This window comes from Harpia harpyja, chromosome 14, assembly GCF_026419915.1.
Source record: "Harpia harpyja isolate bHarHar1 chromosome 14, bHarHar1 primary haplotype, whole genome shotgun sequence".
Classification (NCBI taxonomy): Eukaryota; Metazoa; Chordata; class Aves; order Accipitriformes; family Accipitridae; genus Harpia; species Harpia harpyja.
In genome coordinates, this window is record NC_068953.1 from 18,856,726 (window position 1) to 18,876,691 (window position 19,966).

Below are 19,966 nucleotides of genomic sequence, written 5' to 3' on the forward strand. Positions count from 1 at the left end.
AGAACAGCAGTGTAGTTTATCACACTCCTGGTTTGCCTCCATAGACACCTCTAGAAATTAAGAAAACCAGCACCTTCTGCTTGAATTCACCTTGAGCATGGAACAGCTTGAATTACAAGGTTGCACTGGTTTAGCTCCAAGTAAGAATTATGTAGTATTTTTTAGTCATTCTTCATTAAGACATAACTTGCAAATTTAAGGGTAGAATCTGGATTTATTGAAATACATTATTTTCTCCTTGAAACACCATAAAAAATAAATATGAAGTATTACATCACAAATTGGTATTTAAGAAAACTGTATGTCCTTGTCAGAGGCTATGTAGATAACCCATGACCATTCTTATCTTAACTTTTCAAGCTGTAACCTAGGGATTAAAGAAGTTACCTACTTGATTTACAAATAGTACAGGTATATTAACATATATTTACAAACAGTATATGTTAATGTTCTTCTGAAACTTTTTGTGAAGAGTTTAAACATTAAACATCACATCCCTTTAGGCTCCAAAGGGGCCAAGTGGTAGCCTTGACTATTCTTAAATTCCCACCCTAATAGGGAAGTTATGAACACAGCTGAGACACAAGTGACAAGACACTTCCCCCCCCCCCCCCCAAAAAAGGTAACTAAAGAACATTTCTGAAAGCAAAGGCTTTCCCCTCAATGACTTAAAAAATTGACAATTAAAAATTTATATAAAAAAATGTGATGTAAACAAGTTACAGTAAAATAGTGTAGTATTTCCTGATACTCACAGTATGACAAGTGAGGCTCACTCGCTGAACTCTTTACTACAGTACCCAGACCATACCCAATAGCTGATTAAAATCTCCCTTCTGTGTAAAGAACCATTTTAGACCGTTAGCATTTGCTCATACCCATGTTGTTTCAGACCAAGAAGGAAGCAACAGCGATGCCAGCTGTTTATGACAAGAAGCCCTTAAGTTGCAGCTGCCTTCTGATCAGTAGCGGAGCAAGTGGTTCTCCTGTAGCTCCAAGACAAGCTGAGGCAGTACCAGTTGAAGGAACCACTGGTGCCTTCCCGGTGTTACATTGCTATACACTTCCGTGGAGAGGCAGAGTCTGCATTTGCTTTTTTACGAATGCTTTCTGTAAAAGAGAGAACGTTCTGCTGCACAGAAAGTACAAAGCTGTGGCAGGATGGGTTAATTTAGCAAAATAAAAGGAAGAGAAAGAAATTACATGTAATGGTAGCAAGGGGGCAGGGCAGGGTAGCTTCCAGCTTATGTGAATTGGCTTCCCTTAAGTTTTCCGCAGTGTACGTTGTGTAACCACAGAATTCAGGTAGTGCTCGCTGTGCATTACTTGAAGGAAGACAAAAGTATTACCTGCTAAATCTCTTCTTCCAATCCCCACAAGGCCTTCATACAATCCCTTGACTGGATTTTCTCCTGCCGTGATCACGCCATGGAGCCAGATAAGCAACATTCTGTGGCCGTGCTCCCTGTAGCTTTTAGTGCCTGGCAAGATCAAACCGCAGCTGAAATCCTGCACTTAACAGTGCACAGCCCTCACAGAGCTAATGGCTGAATTGGTGGGGTTGGACACCCCTGCCTCCCCTTTGGATTTTACTAGGAGGCTCTAAAGTACAGTTTAGCTTAATTCCTGGTTGTGGTGTGATTGCTAGATAAACGTTAAACTTCATGGATTGGCCATGGATGAGCTTGAGCTTATCAGACAACCTTTCATGGCAACATAGAATTTCTGTCTTTGCAGCATAGCTTAGCCCCTTGCTCACATCATGCAAACTACAGGAGTCCTTTCAGTAACCGAACCAGCAGTGATGTGTTCTCAGATGTGATGTGAGCTCAGAACCTGCTTCTGCTAACATATCTCTTAAATTCTAAAGGGAACTTCACTGCTGCCTTGGTTCAGCTCCTTAAAAGAAAAATTAAAACCAGCAAGTTTCTTCTGTCCTAGAGAAAAAGAATTTTTCATTTAATTTCTGTAGCAAGGACTAAGAAGTCTGGCAGTACCTCAAAAGCAGGAAGCAATGGACCACTAACCCCCAGGCTCGTGTGCTTTACTCACAGACAAATTCCAATGGATAGGTAACTCCACATTCATTAAAAACAGGATTTTTAACCTAATCTTTTGATTGTTTCAAATAAGCCAGCTGGTTTATGCTTTGCTGTTACTGCAGACTTATCTCCTACAAACACAGCCCAAGTGAAGGAAGGAAAATACCTGGGCAGTGTTTTATACCTGTCCATTGTTGCTCAATGGCCCTAATGTGGGCATCCGTGAATTTCCAGCAATGTGCCAGCTTCTTCCATTCACCAGGTTTGAGGTACTTGGTAGCTAATCTCCACATTACTGAGCGAATGTGCTGTGTTTCCAGCCTGTGATCTTGCTTAAAGGTCAAGTACTTTGCCACCCAGGAGTCAGAGTCGCTGTTCAGATTGTCCTGCAAAGCCAGAACAGGGGTTTCAGTTGGGATGCTGCAGATGTACCTGTCATTCTGCAGCCTCCCACATCCCCAGCTCTGCAGGTCGCTGTGAGTTCATTCTGGCACAGCACATTTTTTTTCTATTATTATCTTTATTCTCTTGTTTCACTCTGTTCTAATCATGCACATTGACAAACACTGTTAATAGCAGCTTTCCTGTGGAAGCCCACGAGGATCACAGTTTGCATTTCTACAGTGCCTTTTATCTGGGGCTTGTATGCAGAATCAATTACTTAAATCTCCCTGCTCCCCTGCAACACAGGCACAGCTGCTCAGCCCCCTTTACCTGCCAGACTGCAAAGAGGGTAAATGACTTTCCCTAGAGCTGCGTGGGAAGCCCATGCAAGGGCCTGATATACACAGCATTACTCCTGAAGCTCCACCTGAGCCACAGGCATATGCCCTCCTTTCCTTCCTTTTCTTTCCCCGCTAGAGCACTGTCTTCCCTGGTATGGGAGGATGCCCAAAGTCTTACGAAGACGCAAGGGATGCAGTGTTTGGCTGTACTTTCAGCATACCCTCTGCTCAGATTGGTTTGGGCACAGGCTTGGGATAGGCAGGGTTTCAGAGGGGGGACTGGGGCTGAGCAGCTGCGCCTTGCACACAGGGCCATGGGATGAGAGAGATTGCTGGGCCACACTGGGAAACACAGGAGGAACAGCCCCAGCTGTGGGGAAGTTTGAGAAGGAAATCGGTTGTATGACTCCAACAAGAACTGATCACTCTGCTCACAAGAGGTGTCTCCCTTCCACTGTTGAAAAACTCCCACGTCCCATTTGGAGACCCTGGGCCAAGCCTTTTCCTGCTCAGTGCTTCAGTTTCTCCTTCTGGGAGGAGGAACTAACGCTATCCCACTCCCTTCTACAGGGCTTCGGGAACGGCTGCCAAAGAATCTTTGAAAACCCCTGTTCCCTTCAGCGCAATCTGGTCTTTTTAACAACGTAAGTTTTTTTAAATAAGGAAAGCCTCAAGCAGATGTTGTTGGCATGGTGAGGACTTTTGTTTTTCTTAAGTAAGGTGATGAAAGTAGAGGTCAGACTGCCACAGGATGTCCTGTATTTCTTTTCCTTTTGACAGCTGGTAATTCAGAGTCTCAATGGAGAGGATAAAGCTACATCTGCCCTGGAAAGCGCCGGGGATGGTGGTGTAAGCTGCTCACCTTTTCCCATTTGTAAAACCGATCAGCTTTGATAATCATGTCCGCCAAATTGATGTGATTGCCTCGGGCGGCAACATCCAGAGATGTTTTCCCTTGCTGAAATTAGAAGGGGAAAAATGAGTTGGGAAAGACCTTGCACGCTTAGGAGGTACAATCTCCATGCCCACCCGTCAGTCTGTAGTAGCAGGCAGCATGGCCTATTGAGCAATGAACCCAGCTGGGATGAAGGACGCCTATTCTCCACCTGTAAACACCTCAGATGTGAGCTAGCTTCGAGCTACTGCGTGCATGGCATGGGGAGTCATTTTGTAGGCTCTGCAGCATCTCCTCTGTTGCTGCAGGGGATCTGCCCGTTCAGCAGGGGTGGTTGGGAAAGCATCCTGTAACCCACAGTGGATGGCAGGGTACTTTCAGGCTCTCAGCAACATGGGTGCAGCTGTCAAAGGACCAGCTCAGCACTACAATCCAAGGCACTTTACAGCCTTTTGCACAGCAGGTTTGCTGACACTTGAAACTGAAGTGATTGATACAACCTCATTAATTTTATAGGCTCCACATATGCATGATTAGAAACAGTCTCCTAGGAGAAGCACAGGCTGATGGGACTATGAAAATGTAACTATGCTCCTTACATGAACGTGATTTTGGATTGGGCCGAGGGTTGCATTCTTATCTAAAAGCATATAGGAGAAAGGAGCAAGATTTTAAAGTGGTATGAAGGAAATTGAGCCAGCCTAGCCATCAAGCATGCCACTGAGAATGATTCTAGCCTCAGATGTGAGCAGAAACCCAATTTCACACGGGAAAGTGTGAATGTGTTCCCTGTGCTGAGTCTCACTGCGGTTCCACAGACTGCTGGAAGGTGGCAAACATTCACTGCAGCTGAAGGCCATCTCAGCCAGGTGGCTTCGAGTTTGTTTGTCCTTTAACCCACTGCAAACAGCAGACACTATTTTAATCTCTGCCCAAGCCCACTTCAGCATTTTCTGGGTACATACCATGCTTTCAGGCTGCATGCAACTTGCCTGATTCCTCTAGAATTCCTTTCGTTGATTTAATTCGAGGGCAAAAGCCCTGGACACTGGTGCCAGATCTATACCAACCAGATACTTTTAACCTATTAAAACATGTGTGCTGTAATTGTCGAGGTATATTATTTATCATTGTTCGAGAAGATTTTTGATATTAATGTGCATGATAGCACAAGTAGAAGGAACCAGAACAACTTTGAGAAGAAAAAGTTTGCTCATTGTGTGAACTGTTTTCTACCTTTCTAAAAAACAGTCACCTCTTTCCTGGAAAACACATCAAAATAACCTACTCAGCAGTGTTTCAAGGCCTCATCCCTGGAAATATCCAGATTTTAATATTATTACTAGCTTTCCTGGAAAATTAGGAAAAACAGTGGCAAACACCATCCATATTTTCCCTCCATATCCCCATAGAATCTATTCAACCTATGGAGACATTTACCTTATCTGTTAGCTTCAGATTAACTCCTGCAATGAGAATCATCTCAGCAATGTCCTGCCTGCCATGCTCCGCAGCGATGTGGAGTGAGGTCTGCTGCCTCTGTAGAAGGAGAGTGAAAGGACTAAATTTCAGAGAAGCACAAGTGTGAGGCTAGAAGGACAGGACAGAACAACACCAGGAGAAAGCGCTATAAGAACGCTGTCAGCTCTGCCCTCCTTTCCCCTCTATGCCTTTTTAAACTGAGGGCCAAACACCCTCCTACCTCAAACTGGAGTTGGGTTCCTCAGGCTGAGCAGAACTGATCTATCCCTGTCCCAGCACCAGCACTAGGAAGCCTCCCTGATAACATTTCAGAAGGAACCTCTTCAGTTCCATAAAGCTCCCTAGGGTCATGTATAGGACTATATTATTTCCTGTTATTTAAACAATTTCTGTCGGCAGATAGTTTGGCCAAGGGAGGAAAGGACCTGTGCCAATTCTTTGTTCCTGGGACACAGGGCTGGGTTAATGTGTATGCATTGTAAAATGTATACACCTTGGGACTGTTTAATGGAAACAACTAAAACACAAAATGTGGCAATTTTATGGTGTCATCAGGAGAGAACACCACTACAAGAATGAACATTAGCCAAAACACGGTGAACAAGCTACACAAAGACCCTCATTCACAAAATTACAATTTGGTGAGACAACCAGCTACCTCCAGTCTTGCCTCCCATTCTCAGCCCCCCCCAAACATTTTGCAGAATATCTTCCAGCCTGAAATGTCTCCCGCCTGCTTCCACCAGGGCAGAGAGAGCCTGACTACGCAATGTCGCTGTGCACGGGTTGCAGGGACATGGCACAGCCCATGTGTTGAATGCCATCAAGTGATTACCTCACTGCAACACTCAGAATCATTTCGCAGGTTTCACGTTTCCTAAGTTGCACTTCCAGGTTTTCCTCATTTTATAAAGCACTCCTCTTTAATCCTGTCCCCAAGGTGATCAAATCCCCATGAAATGGCTTCACATTTCAAAGACAAAGAACAGGAGCTGCAGTCTTACATTATCTGGAATGTCAAGGTCACACTCTGCGTCGATGAAGAGCTTCACCATGCCTGGGAAGTTCTGCAGTACCGCAATGTGGGTTGCTGATGCATTTTGCTGTGGCAAAAAGACCCTGTGCTTAGGAAGAGCTTAGCTCATGGCACTGAAAGGACCATGCTGTGCCCAGCATGTCTTATTCTATGTATGTCAGCTGCCAGCCTGGACTGGGAGCAGACTGGGGATACTGCCCCATAAGCACAGACCCCACAGCAGCACTGGTCATTGCAGAGCTGCTTAGTGCTCTTTAACAGCTCCACAAGCTGGCTTTGCCTTTTTGTAAGTGATGAGAGCATTGAGCAGGACTTACATGATTAACAGCATCTATGTGGATTCCTGCATTCATGAGGATCCTGGCTATCTCCTCATAGCCATGCAGTGCTGCGTAATGAAGGCAATTCATCTTCTTCTGAGAGACACGTCAGAAGAGATGGGTATTAGTCAGGGCTTCTTCTCAGAGGCTGCAGTTGTTATAGACTATCCACAGAGATCTCTCTGCTTCCCTCCTGCAAGAGCCCCATGCCCCCATACTGACAAATTCGTAGAGATTGTCTCAACAGCTAAACCAGTCCCAGGCAGCTTCACCCGCCTCTTTGTACAAAGCCATGTGTACTTTCCTCTGGTCTCCCTGCGCTATTTCTTAAGTGCTGGGCTCCGCATAGCCTTACCCGATAATGGGTGCCCTCCCTGGGAGGCCACAGGTCTGGGCAGAAGTCCACAAAGTAGTGTTTGGAAATGGAATCACCTCCATGAAGCTAACCTGGGTTTGGGCATTGACATCGGCACCTGCTTCCAAGAGCAGCTTCACACAGTCGCTGTGACCCCCCTCAGCAGCCAGGTGCAGAGCTGTAAGTCCTTCCTGGACAAGGCAAAAAAGGAGACAAGCAGCATTTCTGTAGACAAGGCCAAGACAGAGCAGCATCATGAACAAGCCTCTGCCCCATCTCCTGAATCCATGACATGTTAAAATACCAATTCTGACAGCCAGGGATCTCCAATCAACTGTTAGGAAAATAAAGGACACAGTTATCTGCCACCAACATATCAGAGTGCTGCTCTGTCCTTATGCCACTGGAAACAGCTGGCCCACGGGCCACAAGACAGGCATTGTGTTCACCATCTTTTCTCCCCTTCAGCCCATTAGCAAGCAAAAAAGGATTTCATGTGGACAATGAAGACAAACCATTTTCCTGGAGTAGCCCAGAGACAGCCATAGGCAGAACTGGAAACCCATGGCCCTCAACCACTGGTTCTCCGTTCTGAGGGCTGCAGCTCATTTCTTTACAAGAAAACAGAAACAAGCAGAATTCCTAAAAGTGATTTAATCTGGTTTTATTATTGCTCTTTGCACAAAGGGCAGCTCACCTGGGGGAAGAAAAATGCTACCAGAGTTACCACAGAAAGTGGTTTCCCCTTTCTTTCAAATCTTAATCACAATCAAATATACTTTTCAAAGACAGTAATCAAATAAGACTAAAAAAATTGCTGATAAACTTAATTGGGAGTGTGCCCTGGAATAAATAACAGCATTACTAAGTCAATATTTGCTATCTAAATCATTAACTGTGTTCCAGCCACATAATTTTCCAAAGCAGGTCTGTCAAAGAGAGATCTCAAACAGAAGGTCCATATGTTCAGTGACTAAGTCAATATAATAAAGCATAGTGAAGTTTAGTTTAAAACACACTTAATAACCATTTAGGCAGTTGAATATACAAGGGTCAGGGAGAAAAAGGGAGGTTAAATGGAGTGATAAGGTAGGTCAGCAGATACAGCAGGAAGAAAAGGCAACACTTTAGAATTGGATATTGGTCCAAGAAGGATGTTGCCTTTCACTGATACTCTGCAAGTGCAACCTGCATTTACACATGTACACTTTAGATAAAATCAGCTATCTCTAGACCTCTCCTGTCTGTCAATACTGACTATTCAGCCTCATGACTGTGGCAGTATTTCTAGGGAGGGAAAAGGCGAAACTGATGTGGTTTTTATTTCATTTAAAAGTACTTACTACGTTCTTTTCATCAAGGTCCACTCCAACATCTATAATCTTCTGCAGCACAGAGAGGTGTCCGTTTTTAGCAGCTAAATGCAATGCTGTATCTTCTTCCTGAAAGTAAACATCACTTCATACATATATGTATCACAGGACTGAGTGTTCATACACCACAATCTTGCACAGAGTATATCCAGCATGACTGAAAAGGAGGTTGTAACCAGTGGCACAAGTCTCAAACAGCCTTCTAATAGGTGCAGCAGGAAAGGAAGAAACCCAGCTACCTTGAGCATGGCCCACCAGGCTCGCTGCGTATCCTGTCTAAAAAGTCCTGGAGAGAAATCCAACATGGACTGACGTGCAAATGGCTTGCAAGTGGTTAGGGAAGAAAAGCCCTGCCATACCACAGCCATAGTTACAACTACTGACAACTTGCCATCATGAGCCTCATTTGGTATCCTGTTCCCTGACTTTCACATCCTATAATCCTTGGACTTTACCTCCTTCACATGTGGTTTTATGCCCATACCTTGTCTTTGGCACTGTGAGAACAACCCAGTTGAATTAGGAACTCCACCACCTCCAGCCGCCCATACTCTGCAGCCAGGTGAAATGCTGTCCTGTCCATCTTTAAAAGGAAACAAAGAAATACAGTCCAAGAAAGGCTCAGAGAGCACAAGATTAGATCATCTGCTGCAAGCAATATAATAAAGCCTTGGGTGATAACCTAGTCCACCAGGGGAAAAAGTGCTGCACTTCAAAAATAGTTATCTTTTATTCTGCTGTTAACTTTTATTCTGCTTTACATTTGGGATGACCCTAACAAAACAAGGTGAACAGAACTGCCTACTGGGGCTAACAACTCCAAGCACTGCAGTCTTGCCAAACACTGGAATAGAGATCTTTTCAGTGTTTATTTCATATAAATAGAGGATAATAAATGGTTTACTAAAAGCAACTAAGGATAAAAAAATGGAATTAATATCTAAGACCCCATTTATCAAGTGAGTCAGAACCCCTTTTGGGGAAAGGCAGATCTCTTGTTACTTCATTTAACTCCCAAGCATCAGAGTGGGGATCACTCTTGGAACCATGAAGACCATGGAGCAGAAAACAGTGTGCGCTAGCTCCTGTGTGTTCTTACACTGTCTTCAGGAACAGATCAGCCAGTGCTGGAACATGTGCGAGAAGGTTACCCTCGGTTATTACTTACCTACAATACACTAAGGAGCATCAGCTGCAAGAGAGGAGGACACTGAAATTCCTGAATTTATTCTGCAAAAGGCTACATTGGGAAGCCCTGGCTGCCGAAGCTTGACCAGAGCCAGAATCCCCATCATCCCTACGCCCCACTCTACAGGAGGGCTTCTGGGAGTAGCATCTGACTCTGAGTCTCTTCCCAAGATCAAGGGCAACATTCTTGCTAAGCTCAGCAGAGCAAGATCAGACCTCGTGAAACAAAGCAGTGAAGAGCCTTTCTACCTTGTCTGTCTTATCCACACACATGTCCTCCAGGTCTTCCATGATGAACTCCATCACCTGGATGTGTCCCCTCTGAGCTGCACAGTGGAGCAGGTTCCTGCCATTCTGGAAAGGAGATAAAGGACCACTCATTTAACAAGTCCAAGTCTTCAGACAGTCAATCTTTTAAGAACCTGTTCCTGTTAGCAAAGACCCATTCTATGCCTCCCTGCACCTCTAGGGCTAAACTAGCTTGCGCTGCAGACAGCAAGTTATGACTGAAGTATTAATGCTCATTTTCCCAACCAAGGTCTATTTGAAAATACATGGACTGCTGATTCACTAAACCCATTTCCCATTTCTGTAACACCTTCCACATCACCACTGCAGAAATGTGAGCTGTGAAAGCTGTGTACACCTCTATAGCTACAATTATTACACCTATTTTAGGAATAAGGCAGAAGTGCAGATGGCAGTCTGCGTAGCAGATGCTGTCACACAATTACCTTAGCTCATAGGTAAGCCTTTCTCTCCCCCCCTCCCGTCACTGTCTAGAGGCATGTGATGGACCCACGTAGGGAGACTTTCTCACCCTGTTGACACAGTTAATCTTGGCCCCAGCATTGACGAGGATCTGCAAGACACGGAGGTGGCCAAACCAGGCAGACAGGAGAAGCGCATTCATTCCAAACTGGGCAGAAGAGAAGAGAGAGACAGCTAAACTGCAGCCACCACCATCCCCACCCTGGAGGGAAGCTGCCCTCTAACTTCATGAAGTTTTCCAAATACTTTTGTTTCTCTCTGGGCTTTTTTTTACTATTACTCCTGCCACAGATGGTCGCAGCAGCTGAGCAGGACCTGCCTCTTGACTGCCACTTCCCAGGCAATGGTGTGTATTAGCCCGGTTGTTATGGGAGACAGAGAACTTGCTGGCTGTCACTGTCTTCCCACAAGCCCCAACAACATGACCAGAAGAAGCCAAGCATCCCCATGCTACACAGAAAACCTCACAGATTCTACCGGCCTACTTCCTGGTCACTGTGCATGCAAGGAAAAGGCCAAAAGACAGAGCATGGGCACATCTGAAAACAAGGCTTGCTCCAGAAAGGCACTGCACCTGCCTCAGCAGGGAGGCCACAACTTCCCAAGCACTGGAATGCATCGTGCCACCCACCCAGGGCAAAGGTGCCAGCCCAGCACCCCGTCCCCAGTGCTCCCTCTCCCCCCAGAACACATTTGCAGGACAAGCAAGAGAGATTCGCCTTCATACACTGTCTTTGTCATCAACTGGGACATCGTGATCCAGGAGCAGTCGCACAGCATCCACATTCCCTGCTCCTGCGGCCCAGTGCAGGGCAGTCCGGTCTGTCTGGAAGGGAAGGAAGGCTGATGTATGCAGAGCGTGTGGCTAGCCACCAGCCTTCCTGAAGGCCAAAATCTCCTTTGCCATCCATGGAGCCAGAATTTCTCACACTGTGCAGGGTTTTCTTTGGACATAGCCCTCTGCCTCTTTGCTCCCTTTTCAGGCAGACAGGTACTAGCCACCTTCTACTCAGAAACTGCAGTTCTGGCCTATAATGATAGCACAGGAATGAGAAACATTGCTGACTATGGAATGGACAGATTGAAACAGCAGGGATGGGTGCAATCCCGTATTTCCAGGAACCTACTGGTCAACAAGGGGAGACCTCCACCAGGAACTGAGTTAGTCCCACAGCCTTGGTGTACAGAGATAGCAAAATGAAAGCCTTTCATTGCAGCCGTGTATATCTGGCACACGGGTTCCAAGTGGAACCATAAATTATCACCCTCCCTCAGTGCTTGCAACTTTCCAGTCTGGCCAGGATGACAGTGCTGTGGGTTTCAGTGTGTTGTGAAACTGTTCAGGTGCCACAGGCCCTACTTAGCACTGGGCAGTGTATTTTAAAGCTTTGACCAATTGAGCAGCTAACGAGAAGAGTAGCGTTAAGGAGCTGCAGTTCTGAAAAAACACCCTCAGCACTTCCTGCAGCTTAGAGGTGGAAAAATCCAGGACTTACTTACATTGTTTTTGGCTTTGATGTCAACCCCTCTCCTGATGAGCTCCTCCATCCTGGCCGTGTCATTACGCTTTGCCGCATCATGGAACTCCTTCTCTGAATGAAGCACTGGAGCAGAGACAGAAGAGCAGGCATTAAAATAGTGCTAGCAAGGAGCATGTAGCAGCATGCCCCAACAAACCTCCCCTTCATCTCACCGGCCCTGGTGGTTTCAAGGACGGATGACTGCAGAAAGATTCTTCCAGCAAGAATCCCAGCCCTACAGATGCTGGCATGTTTGCTGGATTTGTCTTCTCCCACTATCTCCCCTTCTCCAAGTACCCCTGTGCCACATCAGTGCTCTTCCAGTCCTACCAGCTTCTCTTCTAATTCAGTGTCTTTCTCTGCATGGGCTTGCTTCAGCTGCAAAACCTTTTTGATCCATTAGGTCCATGTCCTCTGGGAATTCTCCAAGGCCCAGAGCCGGTGTGAGGACTCAAGGCAGATGATACAGACCCTTTCCTCCATCCCTCCACTTACATCCCACTGCTCTACAAGGAGGCCTTTACACATGGTCCTGCTGTGCTCCTCTGGGCAACCTGAATCAGTCAAGCAGCACAAAACTGCTAGCCTGGCCTGTGATCAGTGTTGCATCTCTTAATAGACCGTGGCATTTCTGGGCATAATTTACCACAAGCGGCAGTATTTGTCCTGCACAGTTAGGCACAATTTAAGGGTGTTTACTCGCCATGCTGGGCCTTGCCGCAGCAATCTTCTCCTTGATCGAACAAACCTTCCTGCCAAGAAACGAGAGCAAGGCTGTGACTGTGGGCCTGCCACAGCCCCACAGGGAGGCTCTCAAGGTTTTTGGCAAGGCTGGTGTCAGTTTTTGTTGGACTCTCTGCCCTAGTGCTTTTGGGGAATTCTTTCGAGAAGTGCTTGACTCAGACCCTCAGCCTGTCACAGCCCACTGGAGAGCTGTCTCAAACGCAAACGCTCTGCTCTCTTCTACGTTTCTGCAGATCTCAGGCTGCAGTTTGAGGGTAGCAGGGGCTCCCTGCAACTTCAGTTTGTATCAACGTATCAACTAGACGCTAACCACATGCCATACCAAAGGCATCAAACCATATTATTGCTCCCGTTCCACCACACTGAGGAGATACACAGGAGACCTGCTGTCTAAATAGCACTGCCCCATTTCTCTCTGGAGGGCACAGAGGAAAAGCACCCCTACTGTGGACTCTTAGGGCAACGGAAGTATAACCTCATCCTCCCATTTCTGGTCCTCTTGCCTTCAAACAAGAACCTTTAGCTCAAGAAAAACACAAATAACACAAATCTTAATACCAGACAGGATCATTCAAGAGTGTTGGACCTGCTGCTACAATGAAGGCAGTAGGATTTGGAGACTGATTTCTACAGGAACACGGTTTTTTGTACTGTATATTCAGACTCTGTTCTCATCTGGTCAGGTGTGTTAACAGGACTGCATGGACCCTTCATTTGAGAGGAAATATCAGGAAAACTTGGGAAAAACCTGTGGAGTTTATGTTAATTATTAACACCAATGGCTACACACATACTACCTCCTTGCACATGCTTATCTCCGTTCAGTGGAGTAAATAAACCCTATGTTTCAGTTAAGCAAATGTCACTGCCCCTGCTCTCCATGTGACAGAAGTGCGTTCCTACATTTTATGATCGCACAAAGCATCATTGTCAAGAGATGCCAAACTGCCTCTTGACTTACTTATTCCTTCCTCTACCTGTGAAGATGCAGTAACAAACCTTGCATTGCTACGGCTGTAGAAGCCGCAATTTATTTATTTTCAGCAACACATGGGAAACCATTTGACGGTGTGAATGTGGATGGAGTCCACACCGGCGAAGCTAGCCCTGTAAATGTAAATGCACTCCTCATTATGGCATGCACCCATCCAACAGCAGCATTTCCGTAGATATTTAGCAGTTTTTCCTTCCCTTCTGAGCTCAGGTTCCAGGGTATTTCATACCTTATGGTACTGAGTATGATCCAGTTATCCCCAACAGTGTGGAAAACAACTGAAGTGACTTACCATCAGTGCAATGCACCAACTCACGGGCCTTTTATTATGCAAGAGATTTTAAAAAGCAGCAAAGGAGATGAAAGGCATGCAAAGAAATGCACTGAAACTGTCTGCTGGGCTCTACCCGAGGCTGCAGGACACAAAAACAACCCAGTACGGCCGGGGACTGGTCGGTAAAGGGGGCCAAAACGCCGAAGTGGGGGGCACTGGCGTTACATGCAGCATCTTAGAGATAGAGGATGCTTTGGGGCAAAAGCAGCCTCGATCTCCGCCTGGGTTATACGCCTACTTTGTTTCTGAACGGATCTGTACACGTCTTGCTATTCTTTAAAGCATCTCGGCTCTGCCCAGTCCCCCGCGCGGCCGGTGGAGACCGGGGCCGCGCCCGCCCTCTCCCGCCAGACAAACCCCCCCTCACAGCGCGGCGCCCCCCGCCCCGCTGGGGCAGCCCCCGCCTCGCCCCCACTCACGGGTGTCGCCCTCCGACGCCAGGTCGTCCCCCATGCCGCGGCCCGTCGGCCCCGCCAACCCACCGCCCCCGCCTGCGGGCGGGCTGACAGGGGCGGCCCCGCCGCCGCCGCCTCAGGGCGGGCTGACAGAGGCGGTCCGGCCGCCTCACGAGCGGGCTGGCAGTCGCCGCCCCACCGTCGCAAAGCGCTTCTTTAACTCTTATTTAAAGGAAGATAAAATAAAATAAAGCCTCTTTCGGACAAACACGGTGTTTGCGGGCCGTTTGGGGATGACTTGAGGGGGGAAATCCAGCTACCGCCATTTCAGTCAGGGGGCCGCACGGCTGTTACCTGTGCCACCCTTTACCTCAGCATGGCTTGGCTAAGTGCTGCTATTTGGAGGCTGTCGGTGCTTTAATTCTGTTTTCCAAACTGATTTGGGAGGAGGGGGATTTCTATTCTGTGGGAAATATGGGGTGGGTTGTTGGGGTTTTTTTCCTGAAAGCAGGGCTCAGGGTTGGGCATTTCCTGGGGATGAGGTGCTCTCATCTACCACACGGCCAGGGCACAGCAGCAGGTGCAGGAGGGGGTTAAAAGCATTCTTCACCTAGAGTTTTAGTTAATTCTGTTTCAGCATCTGGGCCTGGTTTTGTCTTTTATTGCCTTTTCCATTTTGATAGCATGAGGTGGAAGGAACCAGGCAGTGGCTGAGCTGAGGCTGGGAGGAGAATCAGATATGTTTCAGAGAGGTCTGAGGTAGGCAGAAAAAAAAAGGTCCAAACAGCCAAAAAATTTACAAAACTGGGTTCTTGGTCCTGGCAGTGTTGTCTGCCTCCAGGCTGGAAAGATGCTGCCGCCTTTTCACAAAGGACCAGGTAGTGGCTCTTCTGGCAGCAAATCTTTCCTACATGGGGGCCACTCTTCCTGCCGCAGCCATTTCAGTTCAGCCTGTGCAAGGTCTCTGGCGTGGGTCTGGCCTCCACAGCTCTCTCCCCATATCTGATTTGTCAGGGTAAGTGTGGCACATGAGTACTCCTTACATTTTCTAGCCTTTCCTGTGTTTGTCTTGCCACGGATATGAGGTGACACATTGAGTGACGCCTTGGATTGATTGAGTAAATGGTGTTTGTTGGCCTTCAAATACATAGGAAGGTGGTGCGAGGAGAAAAGAATAACCTGTTCTGCAAACCCAGGATGGGCAGGACTGGGAGGCACAAGCTTAAATCATGGTAGGCAGGACTTTCATTTTTCCTGTGTATGGCTTCCCAGTGGCCAAGACAGCAAAGGGGAGTTGACTGCAGAAAGGGGGGGGATTCTTTGCTACTGGTCACAGGATAGAGAGGTGACCTTGCAAGAACTGTTCCAGCCCCTCTCCTCTGATTTCCCGACTTAGTCCCTGCAGCATCAGCTTTGCATTCTCTCCCTGTACCATGCTGGCCTGCAGGCCTGTATCAGACATGGTTCTTGTCATGGGCCCCTCTCTCCTCCTCGGCAGGCCTCTCCCCTTGCCCTCCAGCCTCGCCGTACCGCTTGTTTCGGCTGCGAGCACACACTGGTCCCGGCGACCACATGAGGGTGCCAGTGCTGTTCACCTGCCACGATTTGCTGCAGTGAGCAAGCAAGAAACTCCAGGGTGGAGTTGGGGCTGTTCCCTGGGCTCAGGCCAGTTTGGGGGGACCCCCCTGTCCCGGGGACCCTTATGCGGGTCTGTGCTGCTCCTGCGAGAGAGCGTGGGGCGTGCGCTTGTGGTGGGAGATGCGGGGAGGCAGGCAGTGTCCCGGGGGGATGCAGAGATGTGGAGACCCTCAGCTACTTCAGAAACGTCCTGCTGTGGGCACAGCTACACCTGAGCTATCTTCAGGGCAGGTTGCAGCAGGGCTGAGCCGGTGGTTTCCATCTCATTGAAGCCCACTGCCAAGGGTCTCTGTAGCCAAGCGCTGCACCAATGCCGCTGACCCGCTGCAGGGACCACGAGCAGGGCTTGGCCTGCCCGGCTTTGAAATGCAGAGGTAGACCCTAAGCTCTTGAGCGAACACAGATTGTGTGGGGGTCTGTGGCTAGGTGCGGGTCTCAGAGCTTTGGATTTGTGTTTTGTTTTCCTTTTATTCAAATTGAATTAAAAAAAGACACCCTCTCTGGTAGGAAAAGCAAACATAAGGTCTGTCTGGATAAAGGGGAAGCCCTTCTTTTGTACAATAGCTCAGCGGGTAGAGCATCCTCCCCGAGGAAGGGGGAAAGCTAGGTTTGATCCTTGCTTCTGGCAGAGGGGAGATGCAAACCCTGGTCACCACAAGACCCCAGAGAGTACCACAAACAGCAGGCTGCGAGCATGTCTGGTGCGGAGAGTTTTTCTTGCTCTTTCCTGTTATTTTAAATAATTAATGATTTGATGGAGCAGGGAGTGGAGAAGGCAGGTGTCCCGTCTCCCTGGAGAGCAGTCTGTGCACCCGGCGAGACAGAGTCTTGCTCTCTCTCGATGAATATTTAAGTGTCTTTAGACAAATTGGAATGGCGCCAGCAGGAATGACTGAGAAGGGCTGAGCCCTTTCCCACTGGGTACCCTAGTGCCCAGGGGCTGGGGAAACAGCCCTGAATAGGGCAGAGAATAATCCCTGCTTGTAGGGATGTACTGTTCATCCCAGCCTTGCTCTTGCACACTGGCTCTTGCTAGTCTTTTGTTAAGCTGTGAGAGATCCTTGGATGGAAAGCCACTGGATTTAACCTGCCACTGTTAATGTCATTGTCTGCACCTCTTCCAGAGTTTGAATCAGCTAGCACTGATCACCTACAGCTCTTCTGCTGCTTAATGCTGACCTCGGAAAAGAGCTAGCGCAGATGCCCTGAAAGTTCACATCTGTTTGTGGGATTGGGTGTTTCCAGCAGGCAGAAAAAAAGCAACGTAGGCAGTTTCTTCTGTCCTTACTAAATAGGTATGTGTTCAGACGTGGAAGGGACAAAGACTTTCTGCTGATACTAAGTGCAGAATGCTGCAAGAATTTATTAACAACACTGAACATTTGCCTGGTGATCCATTTATTAGCTAAGAGAACTAAAAGAGCTTTTGGATTTTTCCACTAATGTTGTACCATAACGAATGACAGGGGGAGGTGGTAATTTGAGCTCTTTTTGCAATATATTCCACATATTGACCCCATCTTCAGAAAGGTGTAAAGTCTTCAACTTTATTTCACTTGAAGAATAATTTTAGCTAAGCCAGCTATGTGTTCTTTCTCACTTAGTAGTGAAGCTTTTTGACAGAGCATTTTGTGCTCTTACCTTGCATGCACAATTTTTATCTGTTAGTTTAGGATAATGATTCAATCTTCATTCAGAAATCACGAGTCAGGCTGCTTAAATCCGTGCCATTTTAAAATGTGCCTCTGCTCTCTGGTTCAGTTGTATACACTGTGATTTTAAAGTTAGTCAGATTTGCAGCTAGCCATGTAATACAGCCCACAAACCAGTATGTGTTTATGCAGAAACAGTTGCTTACCTAAAGGTTTAGCAAATTGGACTTAATTTGTAATCTTCCTTTGGAAGCAAAACTGGAAGGTGGCTCCTCCTGCCTGCAGCTGCCTGTAGTCCAGGAAGCCAAGCCGCTGTTTCCCTGGAGCTGCCCATGGTGGGGGAGCCTGGCTGGCGAACAGCCTCCAGCCCTGGAGGATTGTCTTTTCTGGCATATGCTGCCACAGTTAGGAAATTGAGTATTGCATAGGAGAGGGGATGACCACGTTCCTCTTTCAGTGCTGATGGCCTCTTTTTACATAACTGGATGTCAAACAGCGCATTGTGCTGAGATAGCAACAATGGGCTCTGCGTGGCAGCACCTAAACCAGATCCTTTGGGCACTGTGGTACACGGCTGCCGTTGATGCCGTGAGGACTTGTATGTTTGTGCTGCTTTATGTCCCTGCTGTGGGTATGAAAGGGATTAACCATACCAGCTCTGTGGCCTGGTTTGCAAACTGCATTTTCAGATATGTCCCATTAGAATGGAATACACGTTACAGCTCTGGCTACATGGCATCATGTGTGGCTCCATCTTATTTATTTTTTGTCTGGGCTAGGCTTTTAGTTGTCCTGTAGACTAGGTTATTTTTGGTGTGTTCTTTGATAACTCTGTTGCTGTAACATGATGCAAGCCAAAACTCCTCTGGGAACATCCCAGCAATGCACACAAACATCAGCCCTGTAGCTTCCAACAGTCAACATATGAAGCTTTCAGAAACCCTGGACACCTAACAGGACTCAACAAACCCACTCTGGAAGCCTGAGAAGGGATCCAGCACTTTCCTCAAAGGGTGTATTCATCTCCTTGCAAGGCTTCCACAGAGGAACAGCTTGTTAGAGGGACCTGTGGAGCTTGGAAGCTTTGCCAATAATAATTCAGGCCCAATTCTGAAGTCAACTATTTAGTTAAACAGAGACTGTCTGATGACTGGATTAAACACAGATGGCATCTGAGTGAGCTCAACACTTCAGGTTTTTGTCAGTGTCCATTTCACAAGCCTATAATTCCATTTTTCCTGTCTTCCCAGACTCTGCTCATCCTGTGTAGTGTTTCAGACAACGCAGAATGAGGTATTTCTGCAGAGCTGTTGCTGCTAGTTCAGGAAGCAGCTTGTATCACAAAGTGATGTTCTCTGTTTTAGGCTTAGGAATAATCCAGTATTATGGAATTGGGAGGAAACCACATGTTAGAGAAATTGAAGGGTTTGTTTGTTTGTTTGTTGTTTGTTTTTCAGGAAAAGTCTCAAGGAAGCCAGGAAATGTCAGAGAGGGTGGGTGAGCAAGGCTTGCCCAGCAAGATGGTGCTGCATGGAGTTGACACAGACCATTCAATCCACGTTAACAGCAACTGGAAGTTTCAGCTGGTGATTTTGAACTTCCCTCTCCCGTCACTGTCACTTCCCAGAGCCGATAGACCTTTAAATCCCTTGAAAAGATAAATGGGCTTAGCTTCTATGTAGCTTTGAAAGTGAAGCTTACACTCAATTAGCACTGTCACCAGGGTTGTTCCTGATGATCATGTCACTCCTGTTGATCCCTGACCTTTGCATAGAGCTGACTGACACAGGTTCACTATATCTTCCAACTCAGTATATTCTCCTTCCAGCTGTGGAGAACTGGGCTGACATCTATCCTGCAGGAATACATGAGAAGCAAAAAAATACCTGCTAAGTATCATTTGTACCTGAATTATATCTTAGAAGAATACTGGGGGGGGGGGGGGGGGGAATTCATTATTTCTGTGATGCTTTGCTGAAGGAGGTCTGTATGCGCCCATTGTGTTCAAACTCTCTTAATGCATGAGTCCCAGGTTTGACCAGTAGCTGGGAGATTACTGGTGTGACAACCTCTATCTCACAGGGAAGATCAGGTCACAGTGGTCATTGTGGCCTTGCTTTGAACAGTACACCTTACTGGAAGAGTGGAGGCTGGTCTTTCAAAACCAGGAATATAAGACTAGTATGCTCTTAAAACATCTACTATGTGAAGGAAAGCAAGTGTAGCAGGGAAGGATCAAAAGGGCAGAAAATCTTCCTTCTTGAATTTGAGAAGAGAAATGGTGTGATGGAGCTGGGGTCCTGACTCTCCCTGGTTCAAATGTGATGGTTAGCTGAGCAAGTGTTTGGTTATGGGAGGTGGGAATGGCTGCATCCTATAAACCAAGCCATAATTGGACACTGAATCCTAATCCCCTTGCTGACATGCCTGCAGGCAATGTTTTTATGCTCTCTTTCCTGCATGTGTAAAAAGAGGGAGGATCCTCTGCTTCCTGGGCCTCTA

The 19,966-nt window shown here is 47.1% G+C and overlaps 1 protein-coding gene and 1 long non-coding RNA gene across 4 annotated transcripts in view; one reads left to right on the forward strand and one right to left on the reverse strand.

Annotated features, from left to right (window-relative positions):
* Positions 1-194: 194 nt before the first annotated feature.
* On the reverse strand, positions 195-14,304 carry ANKDD1A (ankyrin repeat and death domain containing 1A). 3 transcript variants are annotated; one of them, XM_052808704.1, is made up of 15 exons: positions 14,199-14,304; positions 11,688-11,791; positions 10,915-11,013; positions 10,237-10,335; positions 9,666-9,770; positions 8,713-8,811; positions 8,199-8,297; positions 6,948-7,046; positions 6,498-6,593; positions 6,149-6,247; positions 5,103-5,201; positions 3,630-3,725; positions 2,227-2,428; positions 1,350-1,481; positions 195-1,110 (listed from the first exon to the last, which is right to left on the reverse strand). In XM_052808704.1, the coding sequence occupies exons 1-15, from the start codon at positions 14,230-14,232 to the stop codon at positions 1,049-1,051; spliced, it is 1,524 nt and encodes a 507-aa protein (XP_052664664.1). In that variant the 5' UTR covers positions 14,233-14,304; the 3' UTR covers positions 195-1,048. The 3 variants fall into 3 exon arrangements, with proteins under 3 accessions (XP_052664664.1, XP_052664663.1, XP_052664665.1); XM_052808703.1 differs by having other exon boundaries at positions 6,498-6,596; XM_052808705.1 differs by lacking the exon at positions 14,199-14,304 and having other exon boundaries at positions 6,498-6,596; positions 10,915-11,009.
* Positions 14,305-15,121: 817 nt separating this feature from the next.
* Positions 15,122-19,966, forward strand: part of LOC128150862 (uncharacterized) — a 35,605-nt gene continuing 30,760 nt past the window's right edge. Inside the window, exon 1 of the long non-coding RNA XR_008238213.1 lies at positions 15,122-15,189. This is a non-coding gene — a long non-coding RNA (uncharacterized LOC128150862). The remainder of the gene's footprint in view (positions 15,190-19,966) is intronic.